General features: G+C 34.6%; 9 protein-coding genes and 2 pseudogenes across 11 annotated transcripts, besides 1 other annotated feature; 7 read left to right on the top strand and 4 right to left on the bottom strand.

Moving 5' to 3' along the window:
- Positions 1-1,925: 1,925 nt before the first annotated feature.
- Positions 1,926-16,875: part of a mobile genetic element that runs on past the window's edge.
- On the bottom strand, positions 2,944-3,784 carry TVAGG3_0173660 (uncharacterized protein; the record flags this gene model as incomplete). Its single annotated transcript, XM_051225405.1, has 1 exon — positions 2,944-3,784. A coding segment is annotated over one exon (841 nt), but the record flags the coding sequence as incomplete, so codon positions are not given.
- Positions 4,314-4,469, top strand: TVAGG3_0173650 (uncharacterized protein; the record flags this gene model as incomplete). The annotated part of the gene is made up of 1 exon (XM_001303747.2): positions 4,314-4,469. The coding sequence occupies one exon, from the start codon at positions 4,314-4,316 to the stop codon at positions 4,467-4,469; it is 156 nt and encodes a 51-aa protein (XP_001303748.2).
- TVAGG3_0173640 (phage tail repeat-like family) lies at positions 4,489-5,073 on the top strand (the record flags this gene model as incomplete). The annotated part of the gene is made up of 1 exon (XM_051225404.1): positions 4,489-5,073. One exon carries the CDS (start codon positions 4,489-4,491, stop codon positions 5,071-5,073), a length of 585 nt encoding a protein of 194 aa, XP_051110390.1.
- TVAGG3_0173630 (uncharacterized protein) lies at positions 5,106-5,825 on the top strand (the record flags this gene model as incomplete). Its single annotated transcript, XM_051225403.1, has 1 exon — positions 5,106-5,825. The coding sequence occupies one exon, from the start codon at positions 5,106-5,108 to the stop codon at positions 5,823-5,825; it is 720 nt and encodes a 239-aa protein (XP_051110389.1).
- On the top strand, positions 5,880-6,740 carry TVAGG3_0173620 (uncharacterized protein; the record flags this gene model as incomplete). Its single annotated transcript, XM_051225402.1, has 1 exon — positions 5,880-6,740. The coding sequence occupies one exon, from the start codon at positions 5,880-5,882 to the stop codon at positions 6,738-6,740; it is 861 nt and encodes a 286-aa protein (XP_051110388.1).
- Positions 6,890-7,526, top strand: TVAGG3_0173610 (uncharacterized protein; the record flags this gene model as incomplete). Its single annotated transcript, XM_051225401.1, has 1 exon — positions 6,890-7,526. A coding segment is annotated over one exon (637 nt), but the record flags the coding sequence as incomplete, so codon positions are not given.
- On the top strand, positions 7,840-8,688 carry TVAGG3_0173600 (annotated as a pseudogene). The gene has a single exon. A coding segment is annotated over exon 1 (849 nt).
- TVAGG3_0173590 lies at positions 9,900-10,741 on the top strand (annotated as a pseudogene). The gene has a single exon. A coding segment is annotated over exon 1 (842 nt).
- TVAGG3_0173580 (protein of unknown function, DUF4108 family) lies at positions 12,582-13,001 on the bottom strand (the record flags this gene model as incomplete). The annotated part of the gene is made up of 1 exon (XM_051225400.1): positions 12,582-13,001. The coding sequence occupies one exon, from the start codon at positions 12,999-13,001 to the stop codon at positions 12,582-12,584; it is 420 nt and encodes a 139-aa protein (XP_051110386.1).
- Positions 14,377-14,896, bottom strand: TVAGG3_0173570 (uncharacterized protein; the record flags this gene model as incomplete). Its single annotated transcript, XM_051225399.1, has 1 exon — positions 14,377-14,896. A coding segment is annotated over one exon (520 nt), but the record flags the coding sequence as incomplete, so codon positions are not given.
- On the bottom strand, positions 14,926-15,210 carry TVAGG3_0173560 (uncharacterized protein; the record flags this gene model as incomplete). Its single annotated transcript, XM_051225398.1, has 1 exon — positions 14,926-15,210. The coding sequence occupies one exon, from the start codon at positions 15,208-15,210 to the stop codon at positions 14,926-14,928; it is 285 nt and encodes a 94-aa protein (XP_051110384.1).

The following is a 16,875-nucleotide window of genomic DNA, read 5'->3' as shown; positions in this document are numbered from 1 at the left end:
CATCCATGCTTTTACTTTACATCCGATAAAAGTGGTTTGGAAAGTGTCATGAGATGGTTAGAGGACATACATGACTATGAGTTTAGATACGATAAGATAGAATATGAGAGAGGTCCTATAAACTGGAGAAAGTGTCATAACAAAGATTTTACTAGTAAGTAAATGTGGTTTGAAATAGGACTACTTGTTTTAGGTTTTTTCCATTGTGTCATTTACTTATTTGACGTGGCAGAAAGATATAGAGAATATGAAGATGAACAATGCCTGCAAATGTCCAGTATATGTACTCGTAAGAGATATTTTTATCTAATATTAAATGGACGCACAGAACTTAGCGAATGCACAGCAACCTGGACAACCAAACCCAGAGAATATTCCAAATGAAGTTAGAATACAAACTGCAATGGCAAACTATGGTCAAGTGCCAACAGATGTACAAATGCAAACTGCCATGTCAAATGACGCTGCGTTAGGTTTGCCACATGGTATGCAAATATGAGATGGAAAGAGTTTTATACAAACCCTGAAGTGGGATATAAACAACTCTATGCAGATGACGCGACACAGGAGTTGACCCAGAGTATGTTTTTACCAGAGGAGAAATAAGAATGTATGAGCTCCAGTTAAAGAATGCAATGGAACTCAGAAGGAAACGTAAGAGACTAGGCGGACATTAGATTTTTACATATAGTAAAATGGGCTTCTTCAGTAGTATTGGAAACTTCTTTCGAAATGTTGGAAGAGGTATAGGAATGGAATAAAATCTGTCGGAAGAGGAGTATGGAACGGAGTCAAAAATATTGGTAAAAGAGTAGGTCAGTTCGTTGGTATTATACCTAAAGACCTGAACCAGAAGAACAAGCTCCTGTTATACAACAGCCTGAACTGCACCACAGTCTAGTTGGCAACCAAATCCAACACCTCAACCGTATTAAAATTATATTTTTACCGTTCGATAGTAGTTGTATATGAAACTAAGTTCTAAGTAAAACGCGTGGTATAATGGAATTATTCTCTTTCTTCCATCTGTAGTAAACCATACTTGAAAGTCTGAAATACTTCCACTTGGTGGTTCGTATAGCTTTGTAGGTTTTTCGTAAAGTCATTTGCCAAGCATAAAAAAGAAGTTTTTGTGCACCAGAAAATGAAGCATGAACTATAATAGCATCTGAGTCGAAAACATTTTCATATGTTCCATTAGGGTTTTCGACTTCATAAAAGTTCGGGTGTACTGGATATTCTGCAGGCTGATTTAAACATCCTCAGAAAACCTATACATGCAAGTTGTTATATTTTGTAGAAATATAAACGTCTTCTCCAAGGTCTTCTATTCTATTGATTTTAACAGTTGCATTTTTCCTGTCATAAACAATATCGAGATGGTACTCTCCTTCGTCAATGTTGTACTGTTTTGCATATTCGAGATAGATATCGTTTATTTTTTCTTGAAAAGCTTGAAGAGTTGTTTCTAAATTTACAAGCAAACTAACTTGTAAAAGTTTTCCCTGTTCAAATTTCTCATACATACGTTTCTCTTTGTTATAGTATCGATTTCAAAAGCGACCGTAAATGGGAAACCATGTATGGCTTCTGAAATGAACTTCATTCTACGAAAGCCAACAGCTTTTGTGACGGATGGGTCTCTTAAACCATCTCAATGGGTAGTCAAAACGATAGCCTTCATGCTTTACGGTCTCTGTCTCAAACTTTTGACCGACATTCGTAAAAAGTTCATCTAATGGTTTAGTTGTAGCAACTCTTGAATTTTCTTTTTCTATTGAAGCATATTTTATCTAGAATAAAAATGTCGAAAGAAACAGCGTCTATGAGAGAAAATACAACACAACCGACAACTCATTTTGCAAGCTCTAAATAAGAACACAACAAACTTTTCAAACTATTCTAAGATATCTGAGTCATTGAAAGAAGGAAACTTAAAACTGACGATAAACCCATTGACAGACGAGTTTCTGTTTCAAGACAGTAAGAACCATACTGTTTGTATAAATCCAACAAAAAGAACTTTAAACGAGAAACCTATAGATGAACTTCTTTTGAAAGCAGATATTGACAACAAAGCTGACAAAGAGTATGTTGACGATGAGTTAGCACGTGTGGCTAGTGCGTTAGTGAAGAAGGCAGATAAGGAATATGTGAATGAAAAGGATGAAAAAATTAAAGAAATGGTTGAATGGTACCATGAACGGACAACAAAGATTTTAGAAGGTAAAGCCAATACAGGGTGGGTTTCAGGATGTTTAGACCTTAAAGCTGACAAAACATATGTTAACGATGAGTTAAAGAAGAAAGCAGACTCGACATGGGTAGCTGGATATGTAGATGCAACAAAAGAGTATATTTTCAATGGACAGAAGGAACATACTCACAAAAATATCATAGACATAGCATCTCTGACGTAAATGAACTTGAAAGAAAAGTTATATAAGAAAGCAGACAAAACAGAGCTTCAAACATTAAAGACAGAAATACTTCAAACACTATATCCTATAGGTTCTATTTACACGTCAATGAACTCTACCAAACCAGAAGTAGTACTTGGTCTCGGAACTTGGACTCAAATAGTCGACAGGTTTTTGTATTGTGCAAACTCTTCAAAGGAAACAGGTGGAAGTAAAACGATTTCAGGTGAAAACCTACCTGCACACAGTCATTACATAAATTTAACTACAGCTGAAGCAGGTTGGCATAAGCATAGATATTGGGATTGGACAGGAATGACAAAAGGTAAAGGATATGATGTTAAAGACGACGTTAAGTTTGCTATAAATTGTTACTGGGATGACACTCAGGGAGGAGGAAGCCATACACATCGCATTACAGGATATACAGAAACAACGGGACAGAGTAAAGACTACATGCCACCTTACATGACAGTTTACGCATGGTATAGAATTGCTTAGTCGTCATGTTCCACTTCTTTAGCATATTCGTCAGGAGTTGTCTTATATTTGTTAGGAACTGTCTTTGAAAGTATACCACCTTGAACTTTGACAAGTTTGAAACGAGGTCTGACAATAGTAGTTTTATCTTCTGCTTGCAGTCTGTACATTTTGCCATGTTTGCCTAAAACTTCATAATATTCTCTTGTATACTTTCTTCTATTTTTACGAACACGAATGCGAGTACCTGTCGAGTTCCCATTGTTGTCATAGTCAATAGTATTTTCATATGGGTCGCGTTTAGGTATTTCTATTTTTACTTTGTCACCTTTCTGAAGTTTGAAGCCTGGCATTCTTTCTTGTTTGTCTCTTTTGACTAAACTATTAAATATATAGTCTTTCTCTAAGTCAGGGTTGTTTTTCATTTCTTCGGGGGAGTGGTTTCCCAAACCTTTTTGTTTACGGCTATTGTAAATATTTAAAACTTGTCTCATCTTTGCCATGGAGAAATGTCTGTATTTGTCGTCATATGACATTTCATTTGCTTCACCACCTTGTGGTTGGTTTAAGTCTCTTAAGATTTTTATACAACTGTCAATGACACCAAGAGCAGAATGGTTTTGGTCGACAATGAAATATTGGTTTACATTTTTTGAACGCAGATAGTTTTTAATATCGTCTGATTTGAAAGAACTTTCACAGTCAGATGTCAGTTTTGTTGGATGGTATTTGTCAACGAATATTGTCAAAGCAGTTTTCACATCTAAAATATTTTTGGACTGTAATGGTATGGCTTCACAGTATCTTGTGTTTTGACCAACAAATATTAGCCAGTATGGTGGTCCATCTTCTCTATACCTCGGAATGTTTTCCAAGATATCCATAAACCAAGCATTTGGTGTTGAACTAAAGATTTTTATCATGAGTGCTTTCTTTGTCGCTTTAGAAACATAGGGGTCCTTGTTTGGATTCGTCATTTTTTAACCCATAAGAAATGGGTTTATTTGGCGCATTAGCAGGAGTTGCATCCAGATTTTTGCCCGCAGTGGGAACAATAGCCAGAGGTGTATTTGGAGTTGGAAGGAAGATTTTGAGTACATTAGGTATACTGAAAGAGAAAGCACAACCTATTATACAAACTGTACAGAAAGGTTGGGATGTAGCACGAGATGCAACAATCTTATTCCAAATCCTGAAACAAGAGGAAAAGTTCAAGGATGGATGGACAATGTAGGAAGACAAGCAGGAAACTATTATAACAAAGCAAATGACTACTATAACAAGCAGGACACTATATGGACCAAGGTGAAAGATTCTTTAACAGAGGATATAACCATGCACAACAATGGGTAAACAATAACCAACCTCAACCGCCTCAAACGTGGGGAATGTAAAGTTTTTTACTGAGATGAAATGAACAATACAGCATTGAGACAAATGGGTTCAAGATGGATTTGTCGACTTCCAGCAGTTACACAACCACGTGTTTGTCAAGTTCTTCCTATACCTCAAGAAGTTTTAGACCGACTTAAAAAACAACAACAACCAGTTGAAAACAAACCAAACTAAAATTTTTTACTGAGATGAAATGACCGAAGAAGTTGAAACGGTAGATTTGACACCACAAACAAAAAGTTCAGAACCATTGTCAAAACCTGTCAAAGAACTTACAGATGAAGAGAAAAATTCAATAATAGAAAGTGCCAGGTCTGGAAATACAAACCCTAACTATAAAGTCACTTTTCATAGAAATGGAACGGCTAGTATCTCAAAAAAGAAACAGACTCTCACAAATAAAATATTGAAGTCTGAAGGAGCTTTCGAGACAACAGATGGAAAAGTTTACTTCACTGACCAACAGTTCATTATAGAACATCTCATTGACTTAGAGTCGAAATATTCTAAACTTTACAACAAACACAAAAAGTTGAAAGGAAAACAAAAACAAATGGCATATGATATTTATGAAGATGTTGACGACACAACCATACCTGCAAGTGAGGTAAAGTCAGAGGAACCGAAAAGTGACGAAAAACAGATAGAAGAAGGTGAGCCAAAAACTGAAGATAAACCAAAACCAAAGGTTAGTTTCCAAACTAAACCAAGTCAACCTTCATTAGCTGGTATGGGTTGGCGTCAAAGGCTTCTGGTAGCAGGAGGTTATGTAAAGTAAAAGAAAACAGTATTTTTTTATTTTTATAAAAAATGCCTCTATATAGAATGGATAGAAAATCTGCTAGAATAAAAGCAGAGTTGCAAAGATATGGTTGGAGAGTTTCGAAGAATTTTAAATATAGGAAGGGAAGACCCATAAAAGTCTATGACAAACTTGCTGGTCTGACCTACGAAATGGACTTAGAAACAGCACGCGCAAACTATCCAAACAGATTAGAGAGGTTAGAAGAAGAACGTCTTATGAACTTGCCTTTCAATGTTAACGAGCCGCAAGTTGAAGGACAAGACGGCTTTGCCAGATTCTACTGGAAACATAACGAACAATTGCATCCTTTGAGAAGGAAAAAAGGAAAAGGTGAAGACGCACATGCTCCCATGGAAAGAACAAGATATGCATATGAAAAGTATCGTGAAGTTAGAAGTCAAATTACATCTGGTCGAACCTTTACAGTAAACTTTGACGAAGGAAAGAACAAAGAAGGCTTCATGGGAGTACTTGCTGCAATTCAAGACGGAAATAAGAAAGGACACAATCTCAGACTAACTATAACAGATTTGGACGGTCATATATACTACTCACATGGCAATGTCACAACAGCCGCACAACTTCTTGACGCTTTCAAGACTACAAAGAGAGAACAAATGTTTGACTCCGACTCAGACATTTTGAATGCAATTGAAGGAATTGTAAGCGTGAAGTTCGAATGGTACCAACCTAACCCTCAAGCAGTCAGACAACATGTTTGTTAGATGAGAAATATGAAGTAAAAACGTTTTAAAACAGTATATTTTTACATATATTAAATGTTTCAGGTTGAAAAACAAAGAACAAAAGTAGCAGATACAAAACCGTTAGACTATATCTTTACAAACGCCGGTAGGACTATATCAGATGAAGAAATTTCATCCGGAGCTTACAGGTTTGACTTTCCAATTCGTTGGCTTCAAAGTCCTTCAGATGCAAAGGCAATAGGATTTAGAAGAGTTTTGTTTTCAAATAGAACTAACGCGTTTATGTTTGCAGTATATTTTCATGGTCAGTATAGAGGTTCTGATGGTCTAATAGACAAATTTGACGAAATGAGAATCTTTACAATTCGTTCAGACGAAAACCTTGAGAAGACTCTAAATGACTTTCAAACTCAAATAAACAAATACTACTGGGAATTTCAAGAAAAATACGATTCTTTACTAAATGGAACATACTATCTGAAACTAGAATATGACAAGATGAACTCCACAGTTTCATTTCAAAGGATTGAAAATAACCCTCCAAGAGATACACAGTTTTTATTTTGGGAAGTAGACAAACGTTCTTGGGCACAATTTCTTCGGTTACTAAACCAGAACGAACCATTACCACCTGACGGTCCGTTTAAATTTATACGCCCACCAACAGATTTGACAGTTTATAGAAACGTGTTCGACCCTCAAAATGTTATGTGTCATGCAAGTTTCAGTTCAAGCAACAACAGTTTTCTTTGTATCGGTAAGGACTTTTATGACTTTGCTTCTAAATTCTACGAACCACCTAGTAACAGTTTCTCTGACTTTCAAGTTTGGTTCACAACAAACGGTGTGCAGCATATTATACCATTGTACTATGACTTTTATCTCGAATTGTCTTTCATATATAACTACGGAAAAGTGCTGAAAAAGTATTGAAAAATATATTTTAGGGTAGAAGGGTATATCTACCCCGTTTTCTACCCTCTTTTCTACCCTCTTGAATTTTCATGAATTTCCTTAAGATAGAAAAAAATATATTTTAGTTTTTTTAAAAAATATTTTTTATTTTGTATGTAAGAACAGAAATGTCAGTCGAAGCAAAAACGTTCACGAACAAATCTAATGGCGAAACATTCACAAAAGGCACTTACAACGGTATTGAAGTCTTACGTAGAGACAAGGATGGTTATATAAATGCAACAAAGATATGTCAGCAGTTTGGGAAAGACTTTAGAAGGTTGTTGGAAAATAAGTCCTGGGAAGAGTATTTTAAGGCATTTTGTGAAGAATATACCAACCCGCGGAAAACGGCGGGTTGCTTTTTATACAAAGTTCATGCAGGAATTCCGGATGAAATCAAACAGGTTAGAGGAATGTATGTAGACCCAAGACTCGTAAACTATATAGCAATGTGGGCTTCTCCAAAATATTGTATAGCAGTTGGAAAAATTCTGGACTCCATAGACAAGAAAGTTCATGAGAAATTAGATGAAGAAGAACTTGAAGATACAGTAGAGAATGCAAAACCTTTGTTCGAAGAAGAAGTTAGAAAAATGTGTGAAAAACAATTAGAACATGAACGTGAGATATGTTCTGGTTATAGAGATTCTCCATACGAACTAGACCAATGGGAACAAGAAGATTTAAAGAGAGAATTTAGAGAATATGAACTCGCTAAAATTTCATTAGAAGCTGCAGAAAAGAAGTTAAAAGTTTGGGGTCGTTTTGTACAAAATATTGTGAGTAAATGAACCATTTTTTTTCGACAAAAATATATTTTAGGGTAGAAGGGTATATCTACCCCGTTTTCTACCCTCTTTCTACCCTCGTAGAAAACACACAAAACTCTTGAATTTTGTATAAAAAAAGCAACCCGCCGTTTTCCGCGGTTGGTATATTCTTCACAAAATGCTTGTTTTGAGGTCGAGCCATTTTTGGCTCCACCGTATTTTTAAACCAAACTCGTTCATTTTGTGCTGAAATAAAATAAAGGTAGTCCCACCAAAAAATATTTTTTTATTTTTATTGTAAGAACATGTCAGCAACAACAGCACCAAACTCGTTAGTCATGAACCAACTTCTATGTTAGTAGAGATGAAAAGCTTCATTCCTTCTTCATATACTTTCGAAACAGAAATCCAGAAGATAAAGCAAGAACTTCTCCAAGGAGATTTAGACTGTAGTGCGAAAGATGAAAACAAATGAACAGTATCTTTATGAAATGCAGGATATTATTGACCATCTACCTAAACTTCCTGAAATACAACAACAAAGCTCACTATTCCAGAATTCGATGAAATAGAAGTGAAACCATCTGACTCAGTTGAAATAAAGAAGTTCATACGTAATGTAAACTATGAGTTTCTTGGATTTCATTACAACCACAAAGACTGCGATATGGTATATTTCATTGACATATATAAATCTGAAGAATTTAAGACCTACGACAACTTTGTTTCGTTAGTTGCTGAGTGTGTCTTGCAGATAAGAGATAAAGATAGAAGAGGTAAGGTATGGAACACAACAGATAAAACCAGCAGCCTTTGAGTTAAAGAAGACCATCTACGCCTTACTTGTTTTAGCAGGGACAAATTTCAGAATATAACGCAAAAATGAACTCACAATGTTCAAAATGTAAAGCAGCAACAAGGAAATATAACTACTCCGTCAAAGAGATAGAAAGAATGAGAAAAGACCATACTGACTTAAAGAAAGAAGTAGAGAAACCAGCAGAAGATAAAATGGACATGTTGACATTTCTGAACAAAAACTATCCAACTGCTAACGATTTCCTTCTTTCAGATGTCAAGAAGAAATATAAAGAAACCTTCGGCATAGTTAAAATTTTTGATATCCTTCGTGAAGAAATAGAAGCTACAAAACTGTTTAAAGTCATGAACCATCACAACATATACCATGTAAAACGCTTGTAAATAGTTATGGTAGAAATGAGGGTAGAAAAACGGGTAGATATACCCTTCTACCCTAAAATATATTTTTATTGAATTCTGTAATAAAATTCTGAGTAAAATTCTGAGTAAAATGACATATGGAACACATACTTTTTCAGTAAGGACATATGGGGTAGAAATGAGGGTAGAAAACGGGGTAGATATACCCTTCTACCCTAAAATATATTTTTGTCTGATTTACGCTCATTACGAAGAAGTCTTGACAAAACATTTACGAAGAAGTATATTTCCTGTGTTGTTGTCAAAATGTCATGTTGTCACACTTTTTCAGAGAAGTTCATTTAACCGAGTGACCTGGTCGCCTAAAATATATTTTATTGAATTCTGAGTAAAATGACCAAATTTCATGAATTTCCTTAAGATAGAAAAAATAAAGTTAGTTTTATTTTTTTATTTTTTTTTATTTTGTATGTAAGAACAGAGATGTCAAACATTGAGTTTGAAACAGTTGGAAAGATAGACAATGACACCAAAGTGGTTAGAATAGGTGATTTAAACGTAAGATACTCAAAGAAATACAACAAATATTCTTTGTCAGACATTCTAACACCATCTGGAAAGAAAACATGGCATTGGGTTAAAATTGCTTCTACTCAGAAAATTTTGACAAGAAATCCTGAGCTTATGATATCGGTAAAATTCTATGGAACTACAGCATATCTCATTGACAAAAGTCTTATACCAATAGTTTTGTTATGGATTGACCCAGTTGTTGGATATAACTTCATAACATATGGTTCATTCGATACGGAACGTTGCAGTGAAGGCTTACTTTACATCGTTCAGAAACCGAAGGACTTCAACACAAAAAGATATAAGATAGGAAGGACATATAATATAACTCTAAGATATGACAGTACAGTCAATAGAGTCAAGGTTGTGTTTGTTAATGATATGAGAGCTGCTGAAACAGAACTACTTGAAAAGTTTGAGAAAATGTATGGTGCTCCCACGAAAGGTAAAGAAACGTTTGAAGTAGATGAGATAGATAAAGCTATAAAATTATTTGACGAAGTTGCTGAAAAATACATGTAAAGCGTTTATTTTTGGTCTTTTGTGAAAGATAGAAAATAACGCTAATTTTTTATAAAATATTTTTTTTATTTTGTATGTAAGGACAGATATGTCAACATCAGAGAACACAACAACAGTTATAGTCCATGAAGCTATAAATGAAGAATACGAGTACATACAGTTTAACAAACAATTGCGTCTCATTCGTTCGGTCAAAGACGATATGTACCAAATGCAAAGTATTTTGACAGCATGTTTTGCTCCAGATACTAAGCTTCCTAAAGACTGGTTTAGGAACCAAAGCACACAAGAACTTTTGAGCGAAGCACAGCGAGACATACTTTTTTCTGAAAATCGTGAAGAACAGCGAGTGGGAGGGAAACCCCAGTCGCCTAAAACTCATGAAAATCGTGAAAAATTGCCAAATGGTTTGAGAGGATATTATGTACATAGACTTTTAGTAAATGCTGTTGCAATATGGGCTTCTCCTCGTTACGCATGGCATATTTACAGACTTCTTGACGAAATTCATAGACAAGAACGTGAAGAGCTAGAGAACAAGCTTGAAGCAAAAGACAAAAGCATTCAGAAAAGAATACCACGTTCGGTACCAAAAGGAAAGGAAAAGAACTATAAGTATATGATTTATACTGAAGAGATGGAAAATGAAGAAGATAAAGATATGGTTATGTTGCATTTAGTCAGAAGAAACAACAAAAGCTTTTACGACCTTGCTAAGATTTACAAATCTGACAGAAATTGGTTCTATCGCGAAAACTTACCGATTTCAATGACTCCAAATGAAGATGTGAAACAAATAGTTCAAGATACGTTACCTCAAAACACACTATGATATTAAAGGTTGTACAATACTTACCTTCAAAGAAGATTTGCCATTGTTAAAGGAAAAAATAAACAGAGTATTTTGACAACTTCAAACAAGCAGAGTAAATGAACCATTTATTTTTGGTCTTGACTTCAGATGGCTCAGGTAGCTCTAGATGGTAAATTGTCTTGTCAAATCCTTCTGCATTCCGAGTCCTTCCATCCGACAAGAAAAAAATTTCCCGACAACTGGAAAAAAATTTCCCGACAACTGGAAAAAAATTTCCTGACAACTGGAAAAATTTTTCCTGTTGTTCGTCCGTAAACCATTCAAATTTTCGAAAATTGAGAACTTTTTGGTCGAACGACAGAAAAATTTTTCCCGACAACTGGAAAAAAATTTCCCGACAACTGGAAAAATTTTTCTTTCCGACAGGAAAAGTCCTTCCTTCCAACTGGAAAAGTTCTTCCATCCGACAGGACACAAACGAATGTCCGACGTACCACCAACCGAGTCCATTCCAAAGCCAGAAGAACCGAAAGCCCCAGCACCACAACAGACTAAGACTAAAACACTTACATTTTTACGCTTGACTTTTTACAATTTGAACTTTGTTCGCGTAGATGTGAATTCTGAAAGAAGTATGAGGGTCTTGTATGACTTTGTAACTTCTCCCATAGTTCATGTCTGTCAAACTTACCTGCCATGGACTCTTTCATAAGTTCCATGAAATCGTCTTCGGACAATCCAGGGAAAAGTACAATGTCAGTAAGTATTCTCTTTACATCCTTACTTAAACTCTTTGCTGTCTGTACACAAATGACAACTGAGATGTTAAAGTGTCTGAGCTTCTTAAGAATTCGACACATGTCTTGTTCTCTGTTCTTTAACAAAGGATGAGAGGCGAAATCATCTAAGATAAGAAGACACCTATGAGGGTATGTCTTCCAATCGTAAGATTGCAATTTCTTCGAAATGTATTCTATCTCTTTCTGTTTGTTTCTGAAGTGTTTCTTCTCTAATATTCTCTGCATTTCCTCATTTGGGTCTTTAAACTTAGAATTTATATACTCATTTATAGCATTGTACTTCAAAACTCTTCTTTGGTACTTCTTTATCCAATCCAACAACTCAGAGTCTTTTATACATACTAACTTAGACTTTTTTATAATATCTTTGAACGAATTGACGGTTTGATCGAATTGACCAGAAGTACTACAAATGACTACTAACTCATAGAATGGGTTCTTCTCATCTAGTTCTTGTTGTTGTGCAGCCATTTTAAGATAAGTGAAAGTCTTACCCGACCAGGTGGTGCGATTAGACCTGTTATACCATTCTGAGCAATAGGAACTTGTCATGTATGGGTTTTATCTGAGCATTTTCCAACTTCCTCTTGTTCTTCTTCAAAACATTCTCAAATTTCTTGTCAATGTCAGCAAACTTTTTTTCTAACATATTTTTAGAAAAATTAAAATTTTTATCTTTTAGAAAATGTCTAGCGATTTCGCTATCTATATTCGAGACAAGCTTTTCGACAGCAAACATCTGTCGACCATAAAATCTTACATAGTGTAAACAAGAAAGGTGAATTTGTTCTAAAGTTCTGTTTCTGGGAATATGACAAGAACCATAAAAACATTAGGCAGAGAAGTCTTAAAATTTGTCAATGACAGACTTGTTGACAGAGATGACGCCTCTTGGAGAGATGAAGTCCAACAAAAGTTCTTAGAATGCAAAGAAGACACATGCGCTGTTCTTGAAGATGAAATAGAAAACAGAATAGAAGAGCTATTAAAGGACAAAGACCTTTTACAAAAATATGGTTCTGAGAAGTTGACATAACTCCACCAGAGAAGAAGAAGAAGAAGAGAGAAAAGAAAGAAAAGAAAGTAGAAGAGAAGAAAGAACCTGAACCAGTTCCAGAGAAGGTGAGATATGACATGTAAAAATAAAATTTTATTTTTAGAACATTTCTGGGTCAATGTCAATGTTCTCTTCCTCTTTAGGAGCAAACACTGGTTTAGACTCTAAAATCTTTTTACCCAATTTACCTTGAACTTCAACTATCTTAGACTCATAATATTCATAGTCGTCTGCTTTCTTTGGTTCATAAGGTATAACAAGTTTGTATGCTTTGCCTTCTTCGAGTTTTGAGAACTTTCTGTCAAAATTTTCTTTGACTGCTAACAAACCTTCTATGTCTAAGTCTTCAAATTTCGCACCATTTTTAGTCACAATAGCAAACTTAACTGGTTCGATGTTCCAAACTTTGTCAAATGTAGACTTTTCAAAATGGTAGAAGTAAACATTCAAATATGTGAATGGAGCTAACTTATCTTTGACTTCTGTCATATATTTGTTGACTGAAATATATTTCGTCATCTTTCTATCGGATAAAAAAATATTTTTTTTTAAAAACGTTTTAAAATGGTATGCCATATAGCTTCTTGAATTTGTTAAGAAATAGTCTAACGTATTTTCCATCTGTATCTCTAGCGTATACATAAGCATAGTCTGCCTTAGTAAAACATACTTGTAATTTTCTATAGTTTACGCCGGTATAAAAGTAGAAAGAGTCCTGTTCTTCGCTGTAGTAGTAAAACTCAAACGTATGCTTGCCATAGTCTGTAATTTCAATTGCTTCATCTTCTAGTTCGTCGACAAATTCGAATACTATATCTCCAAATTTGCTTTTGTTCTTATTGTTTTCAGAACCAGTGACCCAACGTAAGTTTTCAAGTCTATTGTCGTTTCTTATACGGTTTATATGGTCTACAAAAGGTAAATTGTTAGGATTCAGTATAAAATGAGTTGCAATGACAACATGTTTAAGATAGTGTTTTCCACCCATCTTCATATCAGCATATCCGTCATTTCGCTCCCATTCGCTTAAAACTCTTTTTGTCTTTTTGTTTCTGACTTCAAATGACTCACAACAGTGAATTTCATATTTCTCATCTAACAAACAAGTTTCCCAACGGTCTTCTCCAACAAACTCAGCGTACATTTCAAATAAAATAAAAAAATATTTTTTTAAAATTTACTCAGAAAAATTTTTCTTTGTATATACGCCGTTCTGAACATCTAAAAGATTTTTGACATTTGCCAAGAATGTTCGTTTAGACGCTGTCATATAACCATACTCTTGGCAATATTGTTTATATTCATCGTACAATGACCTTTCATCTAAACACTCAAAGTTAGTCTCATCTATAAACAGTTCATAAACACTCTTGTTTGCTTCTAACAATGTTTGTCTTTCTTCGGTATGTGGAATTTGTCTTGGATTGAACTTTGAAATATCTAATGTCATGAAATATGAGAACAAGTGGTTGTAAAAGTCAGATGTCAAAGTTTCTGACAAAGCGTCAAAATATTCTGTATCTTGCATATGAGAATCTGACGTTCTGACAACTACATATCTTCTGTCAGAACTTTCTAACTTCATCGGAACGGCGTTGTTTGAAACCATGACGAAGTTTGCAACATTTTCACAAACTCTTTGGTCTTTATATTTTCTTTCAACAACTCCAACTTTGTCTGTTATAAGACTCTTCAAAGCATCTGAGTTTAAAACCTTTGTTGTATCTATACTTTGAAGTTCGTTACATACTATAAGTTTCATATTCTCTATTGAAGAGTTAAATTTACCGCAGATGTTTTCTAAGTTTGTCATATTAGGGTTCGAATAGCCCTCTAACAGTTTTGCACAAAATATCTGTAAAGAAAGTGTTCTTACCAGTTCCTTGTTTTCCAATTATAATGAGAGCAGTTTCATTTTTAGCACTTGGATGTTGTAAGATGTTTGCAAACCAACATAAGATATACTCATAGACTCTTTCGTTTCCATTGCATATAATTTCTTTGACATGGTCTAACCAAGCTTCTATAACATTTTCTTTCCATTCTACTTGTTCGTATTTATATCCAGTGAAGATAGAATAGAAGTTTGGAGATGGTGTATAGAACTTTATACCACGAACTGAAAAATCTTCTAACTTTGACAATAAGATATCCCAAGCATCTAACATCTTCATACCAACTTGTACGACTTTTATTTTCTTAAGTTTCTGTCTACATTCTTGTTCTGAAACTATTGTTGCTCTTGGTTTGTTAAAGACAACATCCCATTCTTTCATGACATAACATTCTGGGGCAGAGTCAACATAAATGACTAAACGTTTCAAATTCTCGACTGCTTTGTTATAGTCTCGAAATGGACACATATTTCTGAATGCTTGGAAGTCATAAAAATCTGAAACATCTATTCTGTACATTTTTATAAGAATAAAAAAAATATTTTTTTTTATTCTTGACTTTGTTGTTGCATTTGTTGCATTTGTTGTTCTTGAGCTATTTGTTGTTGAAGTTGTTCTTGTAATACAATACTTTCACCGGTTGCATCTTCCAATTCGAAACTTTCTGCCGTCATTGACAAATACATAGGACATAAAAGTTTTACAGGAACAAAGTTTGCGTCAACTAAGGTTAAGTTTATGTTTGCTAAAGTGTTTGAGTTTACTAAAGCTGAAAACTCTGCATTCGAATGAACAATAGGCAAACCAGCAGAGAAAGTGTTGTTTATACGCATGAGTATCTTTTGGTCATAGTAGTTTCTGTCAACATTCGAATAGCACTTTGAACCTAAGTTTGAAACAATATATAAAATAGGTGTACTTAAAGTCAATGGAACAGACATTCCTTGTATGACACCTTTTCCTGTTATAGGAAACTGTTGGTAGTAAAAACCAGAAATAAGTTTTGTATTATAGCTCATATCGTTTATAGTAAACTCAGTCGGACATCCAAACATAATGAAACCTGCTCTAGTTGCAGCACATGTTACATCCGTCCTTAAAGTATTAAATAAGTCAACAAAACCTGTTGGTGGTATATCTGAGTAAGTATCTTCAAAGAAGTATTTTTTACCATTCACAACAACAAAGTCTTCTGGTGTCAAAAGAGCAAAACAGGCTTTAGTCGTCATCGTGTTTAAGGTCAGTTTACAATATCGTCCTTGAGGACTTTGTAAGTTTGTTGTTATAGAATTATATGACTCAGGGTTTTTAGTCGTAATAGTATAAACCACTATGTCTTCTGCCATTTTTACTTAGCAAGTAAATTTTAATGAAATGTTGTGGTCGTCAAATATTTTTATGACGTCTGGGAAACTATATTTTAAGTTCAACGTTTCACCTCCTTTCATAACGTATATCTTGTCAATGACATTGTATGAAACACCACAGCAAGCAATGTCGGGTTCTATTTCTTTGATGTTTATATCGTCTGCCTCTGTCAAAAGTTTCAATAGTTCTTTCAAAATTTCATGAGGTGCGATGACATATGAGTTCACTTTTACAGGGTTGTGTTCGACCAAGTTTAACATTATACTTAAAGCTTGACAAATCTTCTCCTGAGTTTTAAGCTTATCTTTCAGTTGCATGTAGTCGTTTCGAATATCTGCAACAGAACTTAAGTCTCTGCTAACTTCAGGATATGTTGGTTGTTCTTTTACAGGAACTATTGTTATACCATCTTCGTCTTCGTATGGTTTCCCCACTTCAACATCTCTGTCTTTGACATTGACAACAACACTTTGACTGTTTGTTTGAGTTGGTGAATTTAACTTCACATCTGCCATCGCCATTAAACCTTTTGAAACACTTACGCTTCTATTTTTCGGAAATGACATTTTACTTAGAATAAAAAGATGGACGTATTCGAGTATCTCTTTGAATTGAAGCAGAACAAAGTTTATACTCACAAACAATACAAATACATTGACAGAATAGTTCTTTACACAAACAATGGAAAATGTTATAGAATAGCAGTCTTTGCTGAACCTAAATATTTTCATAAAGCAAAGAAAGTTGGTATAACTGAAATGGTGAAAGTTCTTGAAGCAGACAAAAATATAACAACAAAACTTACAGATATTTCTAAAGGTAAGTTTATAATACAATATTATGTCAAAACAGGTGTCATAACTATTTACGATGGTGAGAAAAGTGTCAAAGAACAACTTACTGACCTGCTGCCAAAATCTGCTCGATGGAAGCTGTCGTTATGCCAATCTGAGGAGCCCCAGCAGGTTTCATCGAACGAATCTTCAAAAGAGCATCTTCTGTGAAAAGTGCTATTGGTTTTGTAAACTTCTTTGCTCTCAGTTCATCTGGACCGTCTCTGTCACCAGTATATTGTATTTGAACTGTACCAACAGTTGAAATACCACCCATAAAGTCTTCTGAGTCAGCAA

This window comes from Trichomonas vaginalis, chromosome IV, assembly GCF_026262505.1.
Source record: "Trichomonas vaginalis G3 chromosome IV, whole genome shotgun sequence".
Taxonomy (NCBI): Eukaryota; Parabasalia; order Trichomonadida; family Trichomonadidae; genus Trichomonas; species Trichomonas vaginalis.
The sequence above is the reverse complement of the archived record's forward strand: the minus strand, read 5'-3'. Positions and strand labels throughout refer to the sequence as shown.